The following is a 27,653-nucleotide window of genomic DNA, read 5'->3' as shown; positions in this document are numbered from 1 at the left end:
TATCCTGTTTCTCTCTGCCATATTCACCGATAGAAAAGCAAGACGCTTGCATCTAGGTATTTCTGTGGTTATTTCAATGTGTCCATGTTAAATATGAATACATTCCGAAGGATGTTTAAATTGTTGGATTTGATAATAAATCAGTATAAAAAATAAACAGTTTCCTTCAACTGATTTGTCAGACTTGTCGTTTGAAAAACCATGTTGTACAGCTTTTTGTATCTGCATATGTACTTACTTTCATGGCCTATAAATATTTTCTGTTATAGGTAATTACATCAACTTCTGTGTGGATTGCTCCGTCCCAGCAAAGACTATTATAAACCGTCTCATGCTAAGAAGAAGAAGCTATACTTTATTAATCCCACAAAATTTAATTTTACACTGTTACTGAGACATGCTACACACATGCACAAACAGGATCCTATTGCCGTGCACTTAAGGAGAGATGTCAGAGTGAGGGGGCTGCCCCACAGGGTGCACTGCTGAGCTGGTGGGTTTTGGTGCCTTGCTCAAGGGCACCTTGGCAGTGCTCAGGTAATGAAACGGCGACCCCCCCGGTTCCCAACCCAAGTCCCTACAGACTGAGCTACTGCCGCTTCTATAAATGGTTATCTGGAGGAGGTGGTACACATGGAGGTGAGGTGAATACAGGTGGTCCTGAAAGTAAAGATCAGGGAGGTCAAGGACACAGGAGGAAGCTGGAGCTCTGTTACAAAATTGTAAACGTGTCTCTTCTTTCAGGTGTCTTCGCACAGGCCCTGAAAACAGAAGTCATCAAGCGACTATTAAAAAAAAAACAATCTAGACAAGTCATTAATAAACAATTGCAGGCCTAAATTAAATCGATCTTTTAGTAAAATAGTAAAGAAAAAGCTGTTTTTCAACAGTTAAATAACTTCTGAACACTGAACAACTGCTTTGATGTTTCTGACCACATCATAGCACTGAGATTATTGTAAACGTGTCTTTATTGGTCTTCCTTAAACATCAGTCAGACAACTGCAGCTGATTCAGAATGCAGCTGCTAAAGTCCTCACCAAGACCAAGAAAGTGGATCATATCACTCCACTTTTGAGGTCTTTAAACTGGCTACGTGTCTCTCAGAGAATAGATTTTAAACTCCTGTTGGTTTATAAAGCACTGAACAGTTTAGGGTCAAGAAGCCAAACTGCATTAGTGACCTTCTGATTAACTATGAACCATCCAGATTACACTGTTTGTCTGGGAGAGGTCTGCTTTCTGTCCCTAAAGTCAAAACCAAACATGTAGAGGCAGTGTTCAGTTTCTGCTCCATATATTGGGAACAAACTCCCAGAAAACTGCAGATCCTCTGAAACTCCTAGCTCTAAAAATGTAAATCAAGGTTGAAGACTCACTTGTTTACATCTGCTATTCATTAGACGATTTTAATATATGCATCTTAAATATTTTCTTACTCTTACTGTTTATGTAAGTGTTATTATATAGCTTCCTTTTCAGCTGTTTTTATTTCTTTGTCTTTGATTTTCTTTTAATGTGTTTTCTTCCCTTTGTATGCTTTACTTTTTTCACTATTTTTGCCATGATTTTGCTTATTTTAATGAATTATTTCATTCCATTTGGATTCATTATTTCAACAACATCTAGGCATCTTAATCAGCAATTAGTTAAAGTTTGACTGGGTGCCCCTGCAGGGGGTATCTAGAAGTCTGAGCCAGCCTGTGAGCTGTGGCTCGACACAGATATAGCAGGCCAGTAATCCTCAGGAAGATGTTCTGGGGTGGATTTTTAAACAGAATCCTTTTCGACTAGGCCAGACCAGCCTGTGAATCTGTGTCTGGCTGGACAGAAAGACTCATGATCACTCGTGATCATTAAAAGTTCACTATTATTGACAGGCCCAACACACAATACTCTATTACAAATTGGTGTAGTGTTAAGTTATTATGATCCTGGGTAGGGTTTCCAGGGCTCCTTAGGGCTGTGCCGACACATGCAGCACAAACTGTGAGCCTAAATACTCAAAAAGACTTTATAGGGTGGGTTATTAGCCTAATCTATTTCTACAAGACCAGCAGGCGAATCTGCTGGTCTTACAGAAGATTCTGTAGCCTAGTGATGAACTTCTGAGTAGGCTACTATAACACAGACAGTAGCAAAACAGATAATATCATTACATTCCAAATTTGAGGTTATTTATATATTTTGTACTTTAATTTCTTATTTTTGATGAATGTCATGTTTCCTCATTTATTTTGGATAACACGTTTCATATTATCTTCTTTTTTTGTATCATTTAGCATTTAGATATTGTGTCGTTGTGATTGTAAATGGTTTGTTTTAATGCTTTTTAAATGTCTTCTTTTTCCTTTTCCCTTTGTCATAATGCTGACGATGTCTTGTGTAAGGTAGGCTACATCACTTGTTGCTGAAATGTGCTATTTATAAATAAACTTGCCTAGGCCTACTATATTATATGGAAGCCCATTTCCGCCAGTAAAAAAAATAAAAATAAAAATAATAAAGTCTCATAATTTCAACTTTTCATCTCATTATTTTGACTTATCTCATAATTTTGACTTTTTATCTTATAATTTCGACTTTATATCTCATAATTTCATTTTTCATTTTTATTTTTTTAACTGGCAGAAATGGGCTTCCATAATATTACGTAGGCTGTGTAAGTTATATTATTGTAACTGAGCCTTATCCGAGGAAAAAAAAAATATATATGTCAAACATCTTTTTCCTTGTGTTGGGTGTTTGTTTGAATTATTTCCGAGTCAGCTGTAGGCGGCTGTGTCCCTGTTATATGAGTCTCTGCTACTGGCTCATCTCCGCTCTCTTGTAGTATCTCTGGTCGTCTCCACAGCGCCCCGTGGTTGCTACTGAAGTTACCATTAGCAACTGGGCAGCGCCCGGTGGAGCACATCTCACCGCTGTCGATGCTGTCCTTGTAAAAGCAGTACGTAAGCTTATGTTTCTTTTAACTAGGTGCTTTATTCACACTTAGATAAACGAGGGTTTGATAAATAAAATGTAGACATAAACTCTGTGAAGTAACAATGTTTATCGGGAGCTTTTTAAGTTCACTTTTGCGGCTAGCTGAACGGGCTAGCTCACGTTACCTGTAACATTAGCTAGCACTGAGTGGGAGTGAACCTTGGCTTTCCGAAGCATATGCGCCTATCATAGTCAAATAACTGTGCACTTTCTGGTTGATTTGTGGTCGAAATGATGGCCAATGCCCAGGTTATTATCTATATCTGCGAGGGCACATGCGTGTGACATGTCTTTGTTATGTGATGGTGACCCGTACACGGCTGGGTTTGTTTTTAGTGGTGTCTGTGTTTGATGAAGTGGCTTCACCTGCTCTCACACTGTCTGTTTGCTCACGGAGCTCTGAGGTGCTGCATTAGGAGGGGGCGGGGCGGGGCGGGGGGGCTACATAGGTAATGCAGGTGCACAGGCACACATCAGTATTGTACAAGGGGAAACAAGTGTGACATAAGGTAGGAATTTATCACAAATACATGCTAAATTCTTAAAACAGAAAACCCATTACATTTGGCTTTTTTCCCCCAACTTCATTAGAGCTCTGTCAAGAAGAAGCTGCCCCCCCCCCCTTTAAATATATGCAATACAGAGGACAGGTGCTCCCACCACCACCAGCTGTAGTACAACAACAATAATACACACTGAAATCCACACCTAAGTTTCAGACCGTCACAGATGGATTAGGAAATTAGGTAAATGAAGAGTAAGGAGTGTCACACATGCACCCATCCACACATCCACACACACTCTTTAATGTTTCTTTATCTTTGTGAACAATCAGCAAACCACCAACTTAGTCAGGGTTGAATGATACTAAAAAGACCAATTCAGTTTTCTGTGTTCATGTTTTGGTACCTTTATGCCACTAAGTAAGTGTTTAATCCGACGAAACTTGCACTTGCTTCAGAGGTAGAGATGACGTTTACTTTTGGTGGGTGTGGATTGTTTCAGGAATGGCATGTTAACTATGCAGCAGGACACAATGAAAGTAGCTGTCACAGAACCGATGGGGAAAAAAAGTCCCAGACCTCCATTGGACATGTTTGTCTTGTTTGTTGGTACAGTCATCAGTGTCTGCCCTGGTCGTTTATCCGGCATTGTTACGTAAGGATAGTATTTAACTGCTTTTGCTGACTGAGTAATGGTGGATTATAAAATGTATTCTTATTTTTTACAGGTACTTCCAGCTCTCCTTGATTTTAATAACAAGTCAAGGCATTGACAGAGAAGTGTATCATAAGCTGTGGAGATATTGATGATGCTGACCATTTTTAACACGTCAAGTTGCTGAAATTGGCACTACCATGTTGCCAGGAGTCGGTGTATTTGGCACCGGGAGCACAGCCCGAGTGCTGGTCCCATTATTGAAAGCTGAAGGCTTTGACATTCATGCACTCTGGGGTAGAAGTGAGGAGGAAGCGCGCTGCTTGGCAAAGGAGCTTGGCATCCCATTTCACACCAGCCGATCTGATGATGTCCTTCTGCACCAAGACGTCGACCTCGTTTGCATCTATATTCCTCCCTCGATGACAAGGCAGATTGCGGTCAAAGCACTGGGTAAAAGATAATAAACACTTACACACTTATGCTGAAATTCAATGTAGTTTTATTTTTTGATGGTCTGTTTTGTCTTAAAACATGAGGAATATTTAATATTTAAAGTTTTCCCATTCATCCATCACAAGCCATAGAACATACAGCATGGCTATGAAAAAATATTTTAGGATATCATAACGATAGCTTATGTCTTATTTTACATGGTAGTGTTGCGTAAGCACAGTTTTCTAATGTGACCTGTCCCACCTGGGCGTGGCAGTTTGGCTCTGGAACCGATTTTGGAATTTTTTATTAGTGCTCCCCACAAGACTTTTCAAAAAATGGCTGAATTTCTGTGCAATCTGTTTCTTAAGGTCCATCCTTCAGATGTCAGCAGAGATGATTGTAAACTTGACATCAGGGACTTGACATGTAGTAACTGGAGGGGAAAAGCTCTAATTCACAGAACTAAAGACAATAACTTAAAATTCTCCACATTTCACCTCTGTTATCTACATATTAAAAAACAGCACATAGTTATAGCATATCAGTTGAGATCTGTTAAGTTAATTTGCTGTATCTGATGGAATTCCTGAGCGTTGACCTCAGCTTCCTGTTTTAGTTGCAACTTCCTGAGTGAGTCCCCACCAAAGGACTTACCCACAGCTTTACCTCCCACAGATACAGTATTATAGGCTCCTGATCTCTATGTATGAGAAGTATGCATTTCCTCTATACTATCACATTCACTTGCAGGACAATATTTACATGTTGTGTAATCATACCAAACCCCAGGAACTGCACAGGAATACCATCTAAGGCATTCACATCCACAGAGTCACAGTTCTGAGTCCAGCTAAACTTTAAATCATTTTAAAAGAATGTACTAGGGCCATTTTTATAGAATAAAGATAAATAAAGAGACTCCAATTTAAGGTTTGTTTTCAATGTAGGTTGAAATATGCAAAACATGAATTGTTTGTAAAACATCAACACTAAAAGACAGATGAAGAATTCCAGAGAGTGAATGCAATCATCATAATCTCACCTGCTACATAAAATAATTATTCAGAGAAGGAAATATATCACTGATCATTTCTGTCACTGTAGTCAGACTTGTATCACAAGGTAACCACAAATCATTGGAGAGTTTCAAGTGTTGGATGTGCAAGGTTGTATCCTTTTTTGAATTTTAAATGATTTTAAAATTAAATGATGTCTACCTGAATTATATCAACTCCTTACTTTCCCTCTCTCTCTGCAGGTATAGGTAAAAATGTCGTGTGTGAAAAAGCTGCAACAGCTGTGGATTCATTCAAGATGGTTACAGCAGCCAGATACTACCCCCAGCTGCTCAGCATTATGGGTAATACCCTTCGCTTCCTACCAGCTTTTGTTGCAATGCGCCAGTTGCTGGTGGAGGGTTACGTTGGTGAAATCCAGGTGTGTGATGTCCGAGTCTACGGCCCAAGCCTCCTGGATCAGTCATATGGCTGGACATGTGAGGAGTTGATGGGAGGAGGCGGCCTACACACTGTCGGCTCTGCCATCATTGATCTTTTAAGTTATCTAACGGGTGCACGAGCCCAACGTGTTCATGGTTTACTGCGGACATTTGTACAACAGAACGGCTTGATCAGGGGCATTCGCCGCGTCACCAGCGATGATTTCTGTTTCTTTCAAATGTTGATGGGTGGAACTGTGTCGAGCTCTGGTGGCGTGTGTTGCACTGTGACTCTGAACTTTAACATGCCGGGGTCATTCCTGCACGAGGTTATGGTTGTTGGTTCATCTGGAAGACTGGTCGTCAGGGGGACCGAGCTGTATGGTCAACGCAATGGGAGTAAAGGTGAGGAGCTGTTGCTTGGTGACAGTGGGTGGACAGGACCCGAGGTGAGAGAGATGCCCCTGCCTCACCTGCAGGGGTTGAGCGCGATGGTAAAATCACTGAGACAGTCTTTTCAGTCTCATGAGGAGCGCAGGTCATGGGAACGAGGCCCTGTTGCCATGGCACCAACATTTGAGGATGGTCTGTATGTGCAGACGGTGGTGGAGGCGGTAAAGCGGTCCAGCTGTTCTGGAGAATGGGAGTGTGTGGAGATCATGAGTCAAGAGCCAGATCCAAATCACAACCTGTGTGAGGCTCTGCAGAGAAACAAGAACTAATTATTTTTAAACACCAGGTGCAACGCTACTACAAATCTAAGCTCTGAATGTTTCCCCTTAACTCTGCTGCTCAGGCAATTTCCATGATATGACTACTTTCTGCTTTAACATCTGATATAAGAAAACACAACTGTGTGGGGAATATCTTTACTCTCTCAGTTTTTAGGTTCATACACTAAGTTAGATGAACACAGCTCCATTATTCTGATTCTCAACAGAAGACTTTATAATATACAAATGTATTTGTGTCACTTGTCAATATATTATTCACCTGTCCAGAAAACAGTCACAATCATTGTGCTCATTCACTGAAGCTTGACTTTGGAGAGGCATGACTGCAAAGTTCCCACTGAAAAATAAAGGTAAACATCACATGTCAGGTAGAAACCAAACAAATGTTAAGGGCGAGTCTGTCATATTTGAGATAAGTTGCCTGCATACATCTGGCTATTTTAAGAAGGATGTAGGTTTTTGTATTTTCTTAGCTCAACCGTCATCCTTGTAGTTGGACAAGAGCACGGCTCTTTCTTAGGTATGAGGAAGATTTTTTTTAATGTCCTCTTTTAAGGTGTTTTTTGGTGGTTAAAGAGTTGGAGATTGTTATACACCAATGCATTGTTGACAGTACATCAGCAGTAGCTGTTTTTTGAACAGAACAGGTTTGAGTTTTGAGTGATAAGCAGACCAAAGGTTTTTGTACTTAATCAATTCAAATATTTTCACTTCTTTAACAGATTGACCCAATTCAATTTGAGACAATATTTATAGCTTACATGTTGATTTATTTTTGGTGTTTATTTATTCACAACACTTACAGCACCTTATTCTAAAAGGAAGAGTTTACCTCAGACAGAAATGTGAATGTCACAACAGGTCAAAGATTTGACTAACAAAATCCTCTCTCTGTGTGAAGAGTGTTGACTGGCAGAATTTAAATGACGCTCCACCCGAGCTAAGCCTCTGCGAAATGTAGAATAAGAATAATGGAGCTGTTTAGAGTTTACTTTCTGATTTTTTTTAATGCGTAAGATGCAATTTTTTAAAAGTGGGGATGATTGTATGAGGTGCTTTTGGGTATTTGTCTTGTGGCATATATAAGAAACCAGGGATTAAGTTAAATAAGCTATGTAGAGTAAAATAAATAACTTTAATTTTTTAGCATTGCCCCTCAAAAAATTCCTGATTCTGAAAGGGATGCTCAATTTTAAATCTTAGAAGATGTACTTTGAGCCAAAGTGTGAAAAGTTTGTAGTTTCCTTTTTTGCAGCTGTTTAAGTGAGCTCAAGTTCATGACGGATTAAAGTTTTCACATGTTTTCAATGTGGTGGAAAATATATCTAAACTTCAAACAAACACTCATCATCCATGTGCTCAGTCATTTTTTCACCTACATGTACTACATGAATTTAAAACTGCTTCAAGAAGCAGATATTCTGGTCTGATTTTCCTTCAGAGAAATAGATTCATGTAGATGTTCTGTCTTTTTTTTCTGCACTTGAAATGAATGGATGGTTGTCCTTTCAAACAAATTCAAATAGTCCGTGAAGAAGGAAACTACCACCTTTCACAGCCTTATCACAGATTATCGACCTTTTAATCTCCAACTGTCAAAGATCGGAAAGCAAAGTCTGAAGGAAAATGAATATTAAATAAGTTTGAATGTGTGCATAAGGTTTGTTTACATGTGTCAACCCTGGAAGTAATTGTATTTGTTTAAAAAAATGTTGTTTAATGCTATCTATGGTTATTACACATGTTGAAATCCAGAGAGAGGGGCCACCATCCACCTTGCTTTACTGTTCATCCTTAAACTTTTACTGATCGTTTCATTGAGTAGAATCACTGGATTTGATGTATGTGAGATAATAAATGTGCGAACTGACCAAGAGCAGGAAGTTGGAAACGGCTCCGGTTGTTGTAGTCACTAACTGAACTTCACCTCTGCTGACTATCAGTCATATTTGCCACGCAGGAACTGTAGTTAAAAACTCATGTTACATGCTTACCTCACGCTTTCCCTACAGTGCTTTACAAAAACAATGCATCAAGTTTACACTAAGTGTCTTTACATCTCTTTAGCCTGCAGGATCTTTCATAACCAGCTACTATTAAAATACATTCCGACTAAGTGCTCCCTTTATTCACAACTGATGTTTTTTGTTTTATTATTTGCACTGATAATTGAAAAGATGTCACCTATTTAATATGCAGTGTGATGCTCATACCAGCCAGCTCACTGCACCACTGAGTTCCACACTTGTCTGTATTAGGAAAGCTTATGTTTGTATTTATTTATATATCGGTGTGGAGAAAATGTCCCAGCACTCAATGTTTTTGTTTTCAGCCTGTGAATTTCTGTTTTAAGCTGTTATATTTATCTTGTGTAGATGAAGTGTTTTAATTGATAATATGGCTTTTTGAGCACAATGTGTCGCATTTTTTTGGCAAACTGTACTGTTTATCTGCCTGACAGATACGCCCTTTAATAAATACAGTATAATTCATTAATTGTCTTTGGTCATGTACTCATTCTGATCAAATAACTCTCTTTATTGATGAAGTATGCAGTTGTGTACTTTTCTGAACTCAACAGTATCATAGTCCATTTTAACCTACTTAACACAAATGTAGTATTTTGGAACTCCAATATTTCTTTCCAAAGGAGATGTGTCAGGAAGTCAGACTCAGTTTTCACATCCAAAAGTCTAAGCTACATGATGCAATATGTAACATCATTCATTCTAATTCATCTAATTTCAAAACCGTCACCATTTCTGTACAGAAGCATTGTGCTGTTTCAAGGAACTGTACTTTAAAATGCAGGATATCCTAAACACTTACCTGCTGCTATCAAACCTGATGTGTGCTGCTGCCCTCTTGGCCAGGTCCCTTTTGTGTAAGAGATCTTGATCTCAATTGATTAATTACCTGGTTAAAAAAAGTTCCTAAAAAAAACCATTTAGGTAAGCAATTTTGTAATGCACAAATATCAAACCATGGGGACTGTGAAAAAGGTTTTAGAATAATGTACAATTTCATGCTTTGTCTTGTAGATGCAATTTAAAATTGATGAACTGGAAGATGTAAAAACATGCTCTTAAAAAAAAATAAAAAAATTGCTTTGATAAACTTAACTGGATTATAACAAATGTAGAGACAACCAGGCATACCAGTTAACAATAACACAGTGGTACAAGGAAAATTCTCAAAAACATTTTTTTATTATTATTTCATTGACAGACATTTAGAAAGAAATTCTGAATAAATGTAAATAACTGATAGATGTTTTTTGTTTGTAACTAATACAAGAGACTCAAAATGACCCTGAAATCTGCCTTGTTTGTTTCCACTCCGTACTCAAATTCTTACAACCCAAATCATTAACAGTGATATACTGTACAAGGAATTTCTATATATATATATAAATGTATTAATTCTACCAGCTAAATTCTTCATTCACAAATGCAAATTTAGTCATAAATGTATTTATTTTTCTTAAAAATGTTGAACAATATATAAAACGGACAGATAAAAATTAAATTAAAAAAGGCTATAAAACGGCGTTAAATATGTTTGTGTAATGTAACATTCAAACTATAGACTGTAGATTGAACAGTCTTATGAATGAAACCCCTGGCTGTTCGGTTTTATTGTGTTCTATGTCTTTGAATATCTTCAATAAAGATTTAAAAAAAAAAAAAACACTGGATTTTTTTTTTTTTTTTTTTTTTTTTTTTTTTTTTAATTTACCGGATATGACGTTTCGGCCACGGCAATGCATGATGGGGCTGAGTGTAGCACTATGGTGTAGCATAACACAAGAGCAACGATAAATTAAGTTAATTGTTCCAATTCAGGTTAACGCCAACACAATTGAAAATACCGAGCAGTAGAAAACACACTCGTTTCTGTAAATCTCCCGGAACAGGCGACAGATAAATGGTCAGCAAAATAATCGTTGTTTGAGGCTATTTTTCCACCGTAGACTCAAGAGTCGGTGCAAGTGTCTTCCTCTGCAGATGTTTAGTGGCTAAACCGTAGACTGTAAACATTACACGCACTCAGGGCATCACCACGGCAACGCTGAGACACCTGAGAGTCAAACAACCCACCGAGGCCGTCAGGACGATCAAAGTCTGTGTACCTGAGGGAACCTTTATCCAAGAACACCGAGACATGGAGACAGACAGTGAACACTTCTGCTCGGGTATGCTTTCTTTCACCACGTGCTCTTTAAGTGAAGACACAGAAAAAAAACACATATTTTAAGATTTTCTGAAAACGTCTAACCTCTTCTCCGAAAGTCTTGTTCAGTTTTACGGAAGCTAAAACTTTAATCCTCTGAAGATCATTAGGATGCTGATGATCAAGGATGGTCACATGAGACTGGTTAGCCGAGTCGTTGACCTAGTTTCGTCCTAGAGTTGTTAACACCCCCCCACTCATCCGTGGGTCAGTGTTGGGGTCAGAAGGTCCAAGGTGGGACTAGGGCTTACGTTTTTTTCTTAGAGTATTCAAAACAGGATTGTAGGTTGTTGTAAGATGGTGTCTCAGACAACAGCCCCTGTCTTTAAAAATGTAGAATTTATCTCCCAGTCAATATGTGATTCTGATTTAATTAAACTGGTTTTCTCCACCTTAACATAGTTGGCTTCTTGAACACCCCTTTCAAAGCAATGGTCTTCCCTGGCCCAGGATGTGCACCATGACATCAAGGAGTGCCCTTAGTCCTTCAGATGGAAGTGGGTAGAAGAATCCTGAAGAGCTGGCTCTCCTATGCTGGTCCATGCGTCTGTGTAGTGGTTGTTTAGTCTCTACAGTGTAGAAATCCCTGCGTTCCTCATTGCGTAAACAACATTGCTTTACCTCAAGGTGTTAGATGGTTTGAAGTGTACCAGGATGTTGTGTCTGTGAAGAATCCGCTTTAGTTTTTCTTTTAGTCCAGAAGAGTATGGCGTTGCAATGCTGTAACGTTTATTTTTCACCTCTGTGCTTTTTAGAGGTCTTGACGAAGGCCCAGTTCGATTAACCACATGTCTTAAGTGCTTCCCTAAGGTGTTTCTGTTCCTCCTCTCTTCATTATTTCATTTCATATTTTATTTATTTGCTCATTTCAGTGCATGGTTTCAACACAATAAAACACAACAGGAAATATTTTCTCATAATACTGAAACACTGTTCATGAGCAAGCAGGAGCAGGAAGAAGACAACTTATAATACCTGCCCTTGTAGACACACTCGTAGCCCTATGTTGTAGGGTTCTGATGATACCTAGCTTATGTTTAAGGGGATATTAGGACTCAAAAAGTAAATACTGGTCCGTGTGGTTAGGTTTTTATACTGGAATGTGCACCAAAAACGAAAGCCCCTTTTATACTGGAGGATGCTAAAATAGTCCCCTCAGGCACAGGTGTAAGAACATGCACAAACTTTTCATAAAGGACCGAGGTTCAAACCCACAACCTTCTTGCCAACTCTTGCACTAAGAACACGCAAATCTCTTATTTCATATTATTATACATTCAGTTGTCCCCAATCTAATGGGTCACATGGAGCTGTGGGAACATTTAATGGTTATTTTTTTCAATATCTGACCTTCTGTGCACAAATCAAATGCATCAATAATTGATCATTCTCAACCCTAATCATAACTTTGTTCCCTCTTGTTTATCAGTGGAAGTGGCACTGGAGGATGGAGACTCTGACAACGTCACCATGGGGAATGAAGTAGAAGTTAATTCTGCTATCAGTGGCATCCTGGGAGCTGAACATGCACAACACATGACAAATGAAAACACGGTGAGTGACTTTATTGTCACCCGTAGACGGAGTAAGCGTAGCGTGATCTGGAGGCACTTCGAGTCCTTGGAGGGTTCGTCTGCCGCTCGTTGCCGCATTTGCTCGAAGAAGTTGCAGTGCTTCGAAGGCGGCACCACCAGCAACCTGCATCGACACATGTCTAAGAGACACCCGTTGGAGTTTGCACAGCTTTTTTCTAACGAGCAGAACCCACAGCCGTCCCACTCATCGCAGGGCGCAGATGCTGTTGAGGACACGTCGACACAACCAGAGACGGTCAGGGTGACAGAGAAGAGGGAATTTCCAGGTGATATTTGATTTTGTAATCAATTCTGATTAGTATAAAACAGACACACTTAATTCCCACCCGTCAGTTATAAATAAAAGACCATTAAGATGCTGGGATTATTTAAAAAGGAAAAGTCGTTGAATCAACCATATGATCAGCAGAAAGCAAATTGCCAACATTTTTTTAAATCTAGCATCTAGCAAGCAAAATAAAAAGTATTTGTTACAATTTAAGGCGTTACTGTCTGTCTCAGTAACATTTTGATTGATGAGATTTTAGACTGTTTGTCAGAGAAAACAAGGTAACAATATTAGATTTTTCCTGACATTTACTACACTGACTATTTAATGAGTTCTTCAAAAAAATACATTACAACATCTGTATCCATCATTTACCGTGTGGTGCAGCTGTAATTACTACTTTTTTTCCTTTTCTTATTTATTAGATGTTTCAATGGAGGGCGGAGACTCAGGCAACCTCAACACAGCGATTAATGCCGATATCAATTCTACCATTAATGGAATCCTGGAAGCTGCACAAGGCGGTCCAAAAGAACGATTTACACATTTAGAGCTGAGCGGTGACCACCCTATGACTCGTAGACGGAGTAAACGGAGCATGATTTGGAGGTACTTTGAACGCCTGGACATTTTGGATGCAGCTCAGTGTTGCATTTGCATGAAGAAAATACAGTGCTTTGAAGGCGGCAGCACCAGCAACCTCCATCGACACATTTCAAAGAGACACCCGGACGTGTTTTCACAGCTTTGGAATGATGGGCAGAACCAAAGTGTTAATGGGGACACACCACCAGAGCCTGCTAGAGCAACAAGGAAGAGCCCATGTTCAGGTGATGTTTTGAATCTTTCTGCTGTGTATAGCCCTATTCAGACTGCCACGGGGACGTTTCGCCTTCAATCTGAATGTCGCAGAGGCGTAATGGGGGGACGTTGTGATCCCCCCCCTCAGTACCGTCTTCAGGGGGTAATAACCGAGGCATTACAGAGGTGACGCGGTTTCAGCGTAGCCAGCGGAGGAAGTGCGGCTCTGTGTGCGGACGGTGACGCATGTCTGACTGTGTCTGTGCTGCAGCAACGCCAAAACGCATTGTGAATTCACAGAGACACCAATATTACGCCGTCGCAGAATCAATATGAATGTACTAAGACATGATGACGTATGATCTTAGTTACAGCACTTTTGCAAAGAAAAAAAAGCAGTCTGAAAAGGGCTTATCAAATCAAGTTTATTTGTATAGCACATTTTAAAACAGCTTCATCTGACCAAAGTGCTTTACAGGCAACGCATAAAAAGAAAGAAATAAGAAATTCATCTATATATATATACATGTACATATACATATACAAATACACAAACATATATATGTATATACATATATATATGCAGCCTACATACATATTACAAACACATACATACCCATGCATATGCATACATACAGATACATACCTAAGATAAATATATGGGGTCTGTTTCAACTTGTTTTAAATGCCAGGGAAAAGAGGTGAGTTTTGAGTTTTGATTTGAATGGATTTAACGAGTTGATTTGTCTGATGGAGGGAGGCAGTTGATTCCACAGACGGGGGCCAGCCACTGAGAAGTCACGATCGCCTCTGAGTTTTCGTTGAGCTCGAAGGACTACAAGGAGCGACTGTTCAGAGGACCTAAGGGGGCGTGATGGGGTGTAGGGGGTTACAAGTTCTGTTAAATACGGGGGAGCTAGACCACGCAGTGACTTAAAAACAAGTAATAGAATTTTAAAATGGACTCTAAGATCTACAGGGAGCCAGTGAAGGGAGGCGAGTACAGGGGTGATGTGCTGTTGTTTGAATGTACCTGTTAAAAATCTTGCAGCGGCGTTCTGGACGTACTGTAGCCGTGAGAGGGAAGACTGACTGACTCCCATATAGAGGGAGTTGCAGTAGTCAAGGTGGGACGTAATAAAAGCATGAATAAGCTTTTCTGAATCTTGGAAACATAAAAAAGGTTTTACTTTTGTTAAGGACCGTAGTTGGAAAAAGCAGCCTTTAACAACTGAGTTGATTTGTATGTCAAATTTAAGGGTTGAATCAAAGGTTACGCCAAGATTTTTTGCATAGGGTTTCTCAAAAGAAGACAGTGGGCCAAGTTTTTTACAGATCAAGTTGGTGGACTCCGGGGGGCCGAACAGAAGTACCTCTGTTTTTTTGTTCATTTAGTTTTAAGAAGTTTAGTGCCATCCAGTCTTTAATTTCTTTGAAGCAGTTGAGTAGTGGTTGCAGGGAGTGTGCATTAGTGCTTTTGAGCGGGAGATATTTTTGTGTGTCATCCGCAAAGCAGTGGAAGGATAGACCGTGCTTCCTTATGTTTGTCATTTATTCTTGACTTTTGTCAAAGGCATGTTGCTGAATAACAGAAACATACAAATGTTTAATGTTGTATTAACACAAACCTGAATTAAATAAAACTGAAATTCAGGAAAAAATCAGAAGAATCTTGATTTACAATCAGTGTGCATGACCAAGAGAACCATGATTGTTAACCTGACCAGAGATCTAATGCCGGTATTTAACTGCTTTAAATACTTCATGCAGTATGCACATTTGGTTTGGCATCAAAACAGTATTAAAGGTAGATGCCCCACCATGTTTTTATTTATTATATTTTAGAGGCGGTATCAATTGAATCAGATTTGAAATAACAGCTTAACATGATGAAAAGATAACATACAGGTGGAGCAAGATTGTATATTTTCAACAGCACTTTTCCCTTATGTTCTAACTGGAAACAAGGTTAAAGAAGAGGTAACTATCATCCAGTTAACACTTTATCAAGATACTTAAGTTCTCAGCCACTCAGCTGATTGTGTTGTCACTTAGTATTCTCAGGAATTCTGAGAAAGCAGTTTGGTGTCCCAGCTACTGTACTACAATCATCTAATGAAAGCGTAGTACATTGATGGAACTAATGACTTGCCCTTCTTCTTACAGGTGTGTTGGCGTTTTCGAGAGCCTCTGAAGGAGAGCTGCGTGTGTTGAGGGGGGAGCGGGAGCTAGTAGAAGCTCTGAGGAGAGCGCAGAGGGAGGAGGCTCAAGCTCTGCTACAACAGAGGGAGCTGATTAAGAAGCTGCGTGCAGCGAATGCCAGGGAGGCAGCTGCAGAGAGGGAGCAAATTGAGTCATTGAGGAAAACACAGATGGAGGAAGCTAAAGACTTGAGTAGACAGAGAGAAGCGCTTCAGAAGGAAAAGGCAGAGCTGCGGAAGAAACAGGAAGAGCTTCAGCAGCAAAGCTAGGGATGCATTTTGTTTGACCTCCTGTGTCTGTTAGATCAAACAACTGGACAGACATGTTGCTATCATCACTGACTTCAGACTTTCAAGTTATTCAGGACTGATTTCAAACTTCAATAATGTAGAAAAATGTAAATTCCACTAAACATTTGATACAAACAATGAAATAAATGGAAATAAAAATGGATGTGTTGCTCTCCACTTCTTGTGTCTGTAGTACAGCATCAGTCTGATGCAAAAAGGATCACAGACGAACGGATGCTTCCAGATAAGAATGTCTTCAAAACACAAGTTTCTCCAAGAGAGTTACAAAATTAAAGATGTGCCTTCTCACTCTGATAACTTTTGGGGATCAGCTGAGCTTAATTACAACTAAACGGAGTCATGTTCCATCCCAATATTCTCTTAGTCTCTCCTCAAATCAATGCATCAACAACATATCAGTCTGCAGGTTATACAGATGTATTTAGGACAGATGGTAACCTAGTTACTGGGATATTGTTTCTGAATGGGACACTAATTTCAAGTACTGTACTTGGGCATCAAAAATGAAATGTTATTAACTTCATGTGAATTGGTGCTGTGATATAAGTGTCTGGGGCGGAGACTCAGGAAATACATCACAATCCTAAGTGTGATTATCACTCCATTGTGTGTGATCCTTAAAAAGTCAGCTTTCACTATGGTGCTCAATTAGGCAAAAATCAAGGATGTATGTTTAAATAAACAATTATTGCAGATTGTCCGATGAGATTTAGGTTTTGGAATAAGTGCAAATTGTGTTCATTTGTTTTAATTTTTTAAATCCCCATTTAAGAGGAAATAAATACAAATGTTGGATTTACATCAAGTACAAAGACGTACAGCGCATGCGTTTTAATACAGTTTTCTAACCCAGAGTGAAACCTCTCAGGTAGTGCATATGCGGTTCCAAAACAAGACCCATAATGCCTATAGGTTGATGTTGAATTCAAACACAGCCACTGTTACATCTATATTAACAAGTTCAAATGATCCTTAGACGAGGAGGAAGGCTGTCTTATCTTTCGAAACCCTTATCGTTGAGGAGGTGCTGCCTGTCAGGCTGAACGCAGGGAGTAACGCGACGCTAACGTGGGCTTTTCCTGAGTCCTACGTCTGTGGCGGAAGATGGCTGACAGCGGACCCGTGGTAGCGAAAAGATGCGACTCTGGCTCAGTGGCTTCAGTGAGTATGGAGACCATCTCAAGCCTAACGGAGCTGGAGGACCTGGAGAAAGTGTACGAGCAGCTCTGCGCAGAGGAGGTCGGTATAAAGAGTCGTTAACGAGAGTTTGTTCGACGTGGCCATTCACTGACGTCACCCCCACTTCCGGGACACTGCTGCTGCAGGATCAAAACAATACTCCTAAGACAGACCTTCACTGTAGTAAACGATGACTAAATTATTCATTAAACTATTGATTTCAATTTCCAGAGTGATGGTTTGGAAATCTAATTCAAATCTTCTTAAAAAACTGAAGAATCAAGAACACAACTCAACACACAACTCCTGTCAGAATGCCTAAGGTGTTGAATTTTGGCTGCAAAATTGTGGTTTTCGCGATTCTGACTCTACAATCCATGCAAATGAGACTTCTGTGCAAAAGTGTAATAACTAAATAAACTGCTAAGGAGTTTGTGTCTTGAAATTTGTGTTGGACCATCCTGAGAAAACGTACTCTGCTGACACAAAAGACGAATCTGATTTTAATATTCTTCTTTCAGAACAGTTTTAATACGAGCACTTATGATGACACGAAAACAACTCCTATTCAAAATGACTCAAAAAGAAATGTTTTAATGTACTCCATCTACACTGACCAACCAGTTTGTTTTTAGTTTGTCTTAATCTCTCTTCAAGCTCATCTGTATCTTTACGTACTCATCTTTCCCTTTCTCATCAGTCAGCCATATGTGTAGACATTTACTAAAGCGGGTGTGTGCATTCTTTGCATTTATTTGAATTATTTTTTGCGCATTGTGATGATAAGAAAACTTAGATGTCAATCTTTTTTTTGTTGTTTATTACTTGGATTATGTTTTTCTTCTAATACAGAAAGAAGTGGAAGTTGAGCTGGACAGACTGATGGGGCGGGAGGGGTCTATCCACACAAAGATGCTGGCGCTGCAGAGGATGGGGTACAGTTTGTACAGATCAGTGAGTCAGTGATAATCATAATTTATCTGCACATCAAACCCAATAATCTGTGCTCCGTTGTAGGCCAAACTTGCAGCTGATCGGAGGAGATGCCAGTCAGCTGTCAGGAATGATCACATTTACCTGCAGCTTGGCTGAAAACGTTAGCCGCAAAGTCAGACAGCTAGACCTGGCAAAGGTAAATAACCACATATTGATACAGCACTAATTGTACTTAACTCACAAATATATATATTCCTTGCAAAGCCCACTGTTGTTGTAAACAAATTATTCATAACATGAAAGCTGACAGTTTTAAATACACCTCTGCCAAACTCATCATTTTCAACTGATGCTGACTGTGTGAGAGTTTTAGATTTTGTTTTTTTTGTTTTAATTGAATATTTCCTTTTACTGCCATGAATAGAATATATGTATCTTTATTGTCATTGTTATAATAACAATGAAAAACAGTTTAGCAGCTCATCATCAGTGGCACAAACGGACAATAAAAATGATAAAGACAAGCATTAAAATCACATCATAGGAAAAACAATAATCACCTCATAAAAAACTAACTGCCATTACATTAAACCCAGATCACTATTATGATGAGTTTCAAAAGGAGATTTAGAAGCACATTTATAAATAAATAAAAATCAGTTTGGTACACACATAACATCTTATATGTGAGTGTGAATGATATTTGATGGACTAAGTTAGAAAAAGTCCAGTTTAATACTCATTAGGTAAACTACTGTTTTAACCATCTGTGTTCTCTTGTTACTATGGATTGAATTAGTTCTTGGTTTGTTAGTGATTTAATTTGTTTTGCTTCTTTACTGATATTGTAAATTAAGATTGATTTTGTATATTTTGTCTTGTTGTCCTTTTTGTATGGAGCACAGGAATAATTGTTGTTATTGCAGTAGCAACTAATGGGGATCCAAATAAATAAAATAAATTCCTCTTTTTTTTTGTAGACACGGCTGTATAAAGTCATCCAGCGTGCTGATGACATCCTGGATCTGAAGTTTTGCACAGATGGTGTTCAGACAGCTCTACGTAACGAAGATTATGAACAGGCAGCTGCTCACATCCATCGATACCTCTCTCTGGACCAGTCAGTCATTGAGCTGAGCAGGCAGGGAGAAGAAAGTATGAGTCCTCTAGTTTCTGTCATAGTAAAGAAGTACTGTAATCTTACTTTTTTTTGTCGATGTTGTTGTAGGTTTTATTTAGTTTTATACACTGCATTTTCCTCACTGCATTGTAGGTTGCAGATTAGAAACAACATAACATATGTCTATATGGCCAAACACACCTGTGTATGCCCTGTGATTGTGCTGGGCGAACCTGAGGAAGCTACAGGCGAAACGGATTATTAGCACACAATAAAAAAATATAGTTAAGTTATTTACAGTGTGCTACGGACGTTTGATTTGATGAAATATGTCTATGTTTGCCCTGTAACACTGCTGATGTTTCACGTCTGCACAGGTAGTGCAGTGGATGCCAGTCTGATAATGCTGCAGGAGGCGGAGCAGAAGCTGAAGGTCATCGTGGCTGAGAAGCTGGATGAAGCTGTCGCAGCGGTTGACATAGCACAAGTTGAACGATTCTTCAAGATCTTTCCTCTGTTGGGCCTCCACAAGCAGGGCCTGGCCCGCTTTGGACAATATCTCTGCAGTCAGGTCAGTAGTCTCTTGTCTAAGCATTGAAGAATCTTGAATTTCATTCTGGATCAATACAGAATTGATCTAGTCATCAAAGTAAATCTCAACAAAAGTTTAAAAAAAAAAAAAAATTAAATAAGGTTCATCTTTAGACTGCTGACCAATGAAGGCGTGGAACATGTTTGATGCAGATTCAGGGATCCTGCATTTTTCTAAACACACTTGTTATTTTTGATGTTGCACTTGAGAATAAAATAACTTTGTCACAATAACCTTTGATTTTAAGAATGTATGTTTTCTGAGTGTCTGGATACAGATATAGCTTTAGATTTTTAACATGTTGAACATTTTCCTTTAGAACATTTGTTGGACAACATTCTTTGAAATTATGTAAATTAAACATTTAGTCCCCTTATTGTTTACTTGTTTTAAGATTTATAAATTTATTAACTCACTTATTCATTAATTCTTTGGTAGAAGTGTGTCAGCTTAATGCTATCATTAGGAAAATGTTCAAAACTTAAAAAAAACATTCTCCTTAAACATAAAGAGAGGGCAGTGTGAGTTTATCTCATGTTTTTCAATTGATGGAATTTATTACGTGACACCATACAGTAAATACAGATCTCACGAACTGTATTTTTTGAGTCAGAAATTTAACAGATATATCGTCTTTCTCTGCCTCAGCTTGCATCAAAGGCAGAGGAGAACCTGCACCTGGCTACAGGAGGAGATCTGGGCGAGAAGCGAGCACTGCTGGTATTTGCAGACACTCTGACGTTTCTGCTGGAAGGTGAACTAACAGGCCTGAAGCTCTGTGTGTGTCAATAGTTCTCCTTTTTTTTGCCTGGAATGCACTCCAGTAATTTGTTGGTGTGTATTCACAGGCATCGCTCGTGTGGTCGAGACTCATCAGCCGATCGTAGAGACATATTACGGTCCGGGCCATCTGTACACACTCATCACTCATCTGCAGCAGGAATGTGACCAACAAGTCCAGAAAATAGTCGACAAGTTCATCCAGCAGAGAGAATACCATAAAAAAGTGTGTATGACTTCTGAACTGTTTGACATGATGTTTTTAACTGCAAACCCGTACTCACTATGAACCTGTATCCGTCCTGTAGTTTCAAATTGTCCAGAGCAGCATGATGAAGAGCATCCCCGGTGACAGGATCGAGCCCAGGTATTTGCGTTTTGTCTCAGCAGCTTCCTGCACCCCCTTATTATTATTATTATTATTATTATTATTATTATTGCTTTATTGGGAATACTCAAGGTCCATTTAAAAGACATACAACACACATAGAAGTTAAATGATTGGTATAAGGCAATTATACCAATGCTTCCACATGACTGGTATTGTATTATACTGAGATGAGGATTTGATAGCAACATATGATATAATTATGAGAATCATTCAGGCAACAGATAATAATCATAATAATTTATACTTTATTAATCCCGCGAGGGGAAATTCTGTTTTGCACTCTGTCTAATGAACATGCTACACACACATGCACAAACAGGATCCTATGGACATGCATTAATGGAGAGGTCTCAGAGTGAGGGGGCTGCCCACAGCAAGCTCTCCAGAGCAGTTTTGGGGTTCGGTGCGTTGCTCAAGGGTACCTCGGCAGTGCTCAGGAAGTGGACTGGCACCTCTCCAGCTACCAGACCAATTACCGGACTTGGTACCGACGACCCTCCGATTCCCAACCTTAGTCCCTACAGACTGAGCTACTGCCGCCCCAGATACATTTGTAGATCAGATTTCTAAACAGAGCTTGGAACACGTTAACGCCTACATTACAAAACATTTTAAGCAATATACGCATACAATCATTATAGGCAACCTGGAGCTTCTGGATGCTCGCCTTCTTAAACTTGACCCACAAGGGGGCATTATTAAGAGGGGTACAGTTATCTCTAAAGAGGTTCACTTTAACCGTATTTGAAAAACCAAGAGAACTTCCTTGCCAGCATGTTAGTTTGTGCATATAACATATGGCGCTGTCTATCGTCATCACATAATTCATCTGTAATGACGTGTCTCGGATACTTAGTAGCAAACTAACAGACCTCACTTGCCCTGACAAATAAAAGGATGGGAAAATAAGGTCCTTATCCCCTTTTGCTCTACAAATCAACACAGCACTCTTCTTAGAATTGTATTTCACATCATATTTGACGTCATGATCAGAACATATCAGCAACTGTTGGAATCCAGCACTGCTAGGAGAAACAATAACCAAATCATCAGCAGACATAAGATGGTTAACAAGCACGTTGCCAATCAGACATCCTGTTTTACAGCTTCTTAACTGGTCTGATAGGTCGTTCATGTAGACATTAAAATGCACAGTGAAAGTAGCGCGCCCCCCCCCCGTGCGATCTCCATTACCAACACCAAATGGCGCAGAGACTGAATTCCCCCCTTCTGTTTGTCTCTGTTGTATTTTTGTTAACACCTCTGTCTCCCATGAACAGGGAGCTGGACCCTGTCCTGACAGAAGTGACCCTGATGAATGCCCGGGCAGAGCTTTACCTGCGCTTTCTACGACGCCGCATGCTGGCCGACTTTGAAGTTGGGGATGCTCAGAGCGTCACACAGGGTAGATTTATTAAACACATGGTCATGTATACTATGCTCTGATTCATTTTTTTATTAGTAGGTAATAATCTTGTAATATCTATGAAAATGAATGAGTTGTATTTTTGAACTCTTTTGTACACCCAGAACATCAGCAGAACGTGGAGAAGCTACTGAAACACTGTTTACTGAGCAGGACAATGCAAGAACTGATCGGCTACTACATCCCGATGGAGGAGTATTACATGAGAGAGTCCGTCAACAAGGTAATTCACTCAGTTTTAGGAGGTCAATGATGAAGAAATTAAAATAACTTTCAATTAACTAGCTTTTTAGAGCTTCCAGCTGCATTTCACAGTCTTCATCATTTAATAGCGTTTGCTCATTTCTGATTGAGAAAGCTCATTTTTCCCTATCATGTCATAAGAATCGACCCTTTAACATTAAATAATATTGAAAAGTAATTGGAAGAACAGGTGAAGGAGAACGCAAACAAGTAGATCTCATTTTAAGAATGTTTTGTCTGGTGACTTTACCCAACATCAAGGTTGAACTTGAATACTTTAAATATGAGTCTGATACTCTTGATCAACTACACACAAAAGCTGTAGTAGAGCCAGAGTCTCCATCAATCATTGACCATTTGTTCCAGTTTAGTCCATGAATCTTAGAAATTGTAGATGACAATATTAGCTGACTGTAAATAGCAACATTTACAATTAGCATTTCATATTCTATTGCAGGATTGTAAAGGAGGAGAAAATTCATATGCCATGATGTCTGGTTTATAAAATTATAAAATTCACATTAATCTTCCTTTTATAGGCTGTTACTATGGATACATATGAAAAGGGTCAGCTGACCTCCAGCATGGTGGACGACTGCTTCTACATAGTGAAGAAGTGCATCAGTAGGGCATTATCCAGCTCCAGCATCGACTGCCTCTGTGCCATGATCAACCACGCTAACTCTGTGCTAGAGTCTGACTTCAGGTGATCCCTCGCTTTATTTTTCACCTGACTTTTTCTAAAACTTTAAATCACATCTCATGCCTTTATGAACCCCTCCTTGTTGTCTCTCTTCACCTGTCAGGGAGGTGTTGTATAATAAGCTGCGACAGGGCTTCCCCGCTACAACACTTCAGGACATCCAGCGCGGTGTGAGCAGTGCCGTCAGTCTGATGCAGAGCAGCTTACAGCAGGGCAAGTTCAACACAATGGGCATCGAGAGCGCTGAACACGCCAAAGCTGCTTTTCTGGTAATAGACAAACACACACACACACATCCCTGCCTCGTTTTCTTGAGTTACTTAGAAGTTGTTGAACAGACCCGCAAAACCTTTACTTTTTTTTTGTATGGGGCTGTTTCAAACAAGCAGTAGTTATTGAGAAATCAAATACACAATAAAAGATTTGTATGAGGAAAGTTGGGCTTCACTTTCACAGTAGTCTTTAGTGGAAGAAATTACAACTCCAAAAAACCTTTTAATGTGTTGGTCAAAATGTAATTTGGAGAAAAGAAAAAAAAAGCAACATGATGATAAAACATTGTGTTTTAAACTGGCAAAAGAGCAAAACACTGTCCTTTACAGTTTAAAGTCTACAATTCCAACTGACCAAATCATTTTCTTCCTATCACAGGTGACACTTAATAATGTGGAGGTGTGCAGTGAGAATATCACAACTTTAAAGAGGAACCTTGAGGTAAGGCTCACATCTGTCAAACCTCCTTTTATTTAGACTTCATTGTTTGAAAAATGTACTTTTATCTTCCCATTCCCAAAAGAACGACTGCTCCAAGTTGTTCAATCAGGGCGCCGGCTCTGGTGACCAAGCCAAGATTGAAAGCTGTCTGTCTGACCTCGTCAACACATCCGCAAAGTTCAAGGATCTCTTACAGGTAGGAGACAAAAAAAACACATTGATCCATTCTTTTCAGCTGAGAGTTGTGTATTTACACATCTATTTCCATTGGGGATCTGGTATGTTGTTGTTTTTTTTCATTAAAAAATATACATTTGGAGATGATAGCTTCTCAAATACTTTGTTTAGTCATTTTGTATCGAAGAATGAAGCTCCCTTGCCAAAGACTGCCCTTATTGTAAAGTGATACAAGACGTGTATCCAGTGTCTTGTAAATGTGGTATTATATTCACTTATCCTACACGTTTCATGTTCTGATGTGATTTTATTTCACAGGAGGGCTTGACTGAGTTAAACACAACAGCCATAAAGCCTCAAGTGAAGCCATGGATCAGCAGCTTCCTGTCCATCTCACACAACATAGAGGAGGTAAAGTTGTCAAAGAAAAAAAAAAAATCAATAAATAAATCAGAGGTAATTAAGCGGTCATGGTAACTGTTTTTGTTCCTCACAGGAGGAGTTTAATGACTATGAAGCTAATGATCCCTGGGTGCAGCAGCTCATCATAAACCTGGAGCAGCTCATGGCAGAGTTCAAGGTGCACTGTCTGAGCTCAGCTATTAGACAGAATATAATTGTTATCTTCCCTCCTGTATTTTAATCTTCTGTCTGTGTCCTCACCAGACGGCTCTCTCTTCAGTTATCTATGACACTCTGACCAGCCTGATGACCAGCTTGATATCTATTGAAATGGAAAAGACTGTCCTGAAGTGCTCATTCAGCAGGGTGAGGAGCAGGGCTCAGCCACAAGGTGGCAGCTGGTACCCTCTGCGTCGTGTCACATAACATCAGTGACACATGTGGTGAAAATCCTCAAGCAATGATTTATTAATGAGTCCTGAAAGGCCTGCAGGAGAAGAAGCTTTCACTCTGCACGATAGCGTTCCCCTATTTTTGCACAAAGAGATGATGGGAAACCTCTGTATAATGCATATACTTTTTATATCCCATATTTAAATCCTTTATTTTTGTTCTCTTCCTTATGTTTTGTTGTAGCTCGGAGGTCTGCAGTTTGATAAAGAGCTTCGTTCTCTGGTGGCGTACCTCACCACTGTGACCACCTGGACTATTAGGGACAAGTTTGCTCGTCTCACACAAATGGCCAACATCCTCAACCTGGAGCGGGTAATCTAGCTGGTTTTATACACACCAACACAGAATGAGCATAGTTACATCTAAACACATTTGATGAAGGACAGACATTGAAGTACTTCATTAATTCTACTTGTTAATTATATTATTGTACATATTGTCATTTGCATATTTATCAAGCAGCTTAAATGAAATGATGCACTACAGATAAATATTTGTATACAGTAAGAGTCTAAAGATTTGAAGACATTTTTTTATTATATTTTATTTAACCTTTTTTTTAACCAGGTTGGTCCCATTGAGATTAAGAACCTCTTTTTTAAGGGAGACCTGGCCAAGACAGGCAGCAGCAAAAATGCAGAGTTACAGACAGAGACACAAAGATAGACACAGTACAATTTACAAAGATACATTTTGCATTGAAATAGAACAATCTATTATACCATCTAGAACCAGTCAAATCATCAATTCATTTTTGATTTGAAAACATTTAAGGACACTTGCTCCGCGAGTTTCAAGTCACTCTGCAACAGATTCCAGGCTGAGGGTGCAGAATACCCTGAAGCCCTTTTCCCAACTTCTGTTCAAGCGTTTGGGACAGAGAGCATAAAGATCTAAAGGCTTATGCTTAAATGTTGGACATGTGTTTTCATATAAATAGAAATAGTGAAGTTGATGGCTTCGCATTTATGCATTTCTTTCCAAGAAAAAATAAATATTTATTTTCATTGTTTTAATATCTACTATTATTCTAAAATGGGGAAAATATTAAACATAAAGAAAAATCCTCCCATTAGTAGGTGTGCCCTCGATACAGCTTACAGTTGCTAAATTATAATAATATAGTATACTGTAATATTGATAATACCGTTACTGTTGTGCGTCCAAACATTTGACTGGTAAAAATCTAGGTATAAATGAATGCATCAATAATAACATTAATGTTATATTTGATGTATTACTTTATTTATGACTTGGATGCAGACACATCTTGCAGTAGACGTTCTGCCTGATATATTAATATTGTAGTCGATCTTGATAAATATTTCCTGTTTTACTTGTTATTTTATGTCCTTTAAAGTATTCATATGTCTTTTATCATGTTTGTAAGTATGATATATATATATAGATATAGTATGATAAGCTGCTTATTGTGCTGCTGCCTGTTTAGGCCTGGACACTCTTGAAAAAAGATTTTTAATCTCAGTTAGATTTTTTTTCTCCTGGTTAAATAAAGTGTTCTGCTCAAATGTGAAATTAGCGGCATAATACGTTATTTTACTCTAGATACTTGTAATATTTTGCTTAAAATATTTGTCATTTTCCCAGCATGGTATTTCTGCTATACGGTCTTTTCCCGCAGGCTTACATACATACTTCTTTGTTTTGCAGGTAACTGAGATCTTGGACTACTGGGGTCCAAACTCAGGCCCCATGACATGGCGGCTGACCCCAGCAGAGGTTCGTCAGGTTCTTGCTCTGCGTATTGACTTCAGAAGTGAGGATATCAAAAGGCTGAGACTGTAACTCACGAAGAAGAGTGCTGGTTTACCAGGGCCAATGCTCCTGACAAGGAAGGCTTAATCCACGTTTGTGTAGCTGGACACGGGAAAGGGGATTTTGATTTTTTTTTTTCTAGCCTGAAACAAAGATACTTATTGCTCATCCCGCAGATTTCAGTTGAGTTTTCAGATTTCTGCTCCCCACCTGGCTGATATCAGTCTGCATCAGAGTGTCAGCTCAGTTTTTAATGGCATGTTTTTGTTACGATGTACAGATGGTAAAATGTTGATTCAAACAATGTGAAAATTGTAGGAATATTTCCTTTAATATGTAATTAAAATGTATATGTGTCACATGGGGAGTTTTTACCTGTGACTGGCTGTGGGAAACGAGGACACACTGGGACTAAGAGTGGAGCTCTGGGCTCTGTCAGTGAAACAGAGCAGTAATGAACATCATACCCATTAAAGTGACAGAAGCAGGTCAGACAGCTGATCCAGCCTAGTCATTCAATATATGAATAGCTCCTCGTCTGTGCTGATGGAACACTTTTAACCTAATAAATTGAGAGCTGCTGTGAAATACCTCTGAT

At 39.1% G+C, this 27,653-nt stretch overlaps 3 protein-coding genes across 3 annotated transcripts; all 3 read left to right on the top strand.

Moving 5' to 3' along the window:
• The first annotated feature begins 2,801 nt into the window (after positions 1-2,801).
• gfod2 (glucose-fructose oxidoreductase domain containing 2) lies at positions 2,802-9,245 on the top strand. The gene is made up of 3 exons (XM_020626087.3): positions 2,802-2,947; positions 4,217-4,596; positions 5,840-9,245. The coding sequence occupies exons 2-3, from the start codon at positions 4,344-4,346 to the stop codon at positions 6,739-6,741; spliced, it is 1,155 nt and encodes a 384-aa protein (XP_020481743.1). The 5' UTR covers positions 2,802-2,947; positions 4,217-4,343; the 3' UTR covers positions 6,742-9,245.
• Positions 9,246-10,511: 1,266 nt separating this feature from the next.
• LOC110005891 (uncharacterized) lies at positions 10,512-16,305 on the top strand. The gene is made up of 4 exons (XM_020661164.3): positions 10,512-10,948; positions 12,416-12,847; positions 13,275-13,679; positions 15,817-16,305. The coding sequence occupies exons 1-4, from the start codon at positions 10,918-10,920 to the stop codon at positions 16,119-16,121; spliced, it is 1,173 nt and encodes a 390-aa protein (XP_020516820.1). The 5' UTR covers positions 10,512-10,917; the 3' UTR covers positions 16,122-16,305.
• Positions 16,306-17,241: 936 nt separating this feature from the next.
• cog4 (component of oligomeric golgi complex 4) lies at positions 17,242-27,652 on the top strand. Its single transcript, XM_020625823.3, has 19 exons — positions 17,242-17,402; positions 18,195-18,277; positions 18,360-18,474; positions 19,259-19,433; positions 19,776-19,969; positions 20,639-20,744; positions 20,839-20,996; positions 21,079-21,137; positions 22,442-22,566; positions 22,692-22,810; positions 23,370-23,536; positions 23,637-23,802; positions 24,185-24,247; positions 24,330-24,443; positions 24,743-24,835; positions 24,921-25,004; positions 25,091-25,192; positions 25,463-25,591; positions 26,951-27,652. The coding sequence occupies exons 1-19, from the start codon at positions 17,268-17,270 to the stop codon at positions 27,083-27,085; spliced, it is 2,322 nt and encodes a 773-aa protein (XP_020481479.1). The 5' UTR covers positions 17,242-17,267; the 3' UTR covers positions 27,086-27,652.
• Position 27,653: the final 1 nt, after the last annotated feature.

The sequence above is a fragment of the Labrus bergylta genome, chromosome 3 (assembly GCF_963930695.1).
Source record: "Labrus bergylta chromosome 3, fLabBer1.1, whole genome shotgun sequence".
Lineage (NCBI taxonomy): Eukaryota > Metazoa > Chordata > Actinopteri > Labriformes > Labridae > Labrus > Labrus bergylta.
This window is presented reverse-complemented; position numbering and strand designations above follow the sequence as displayed.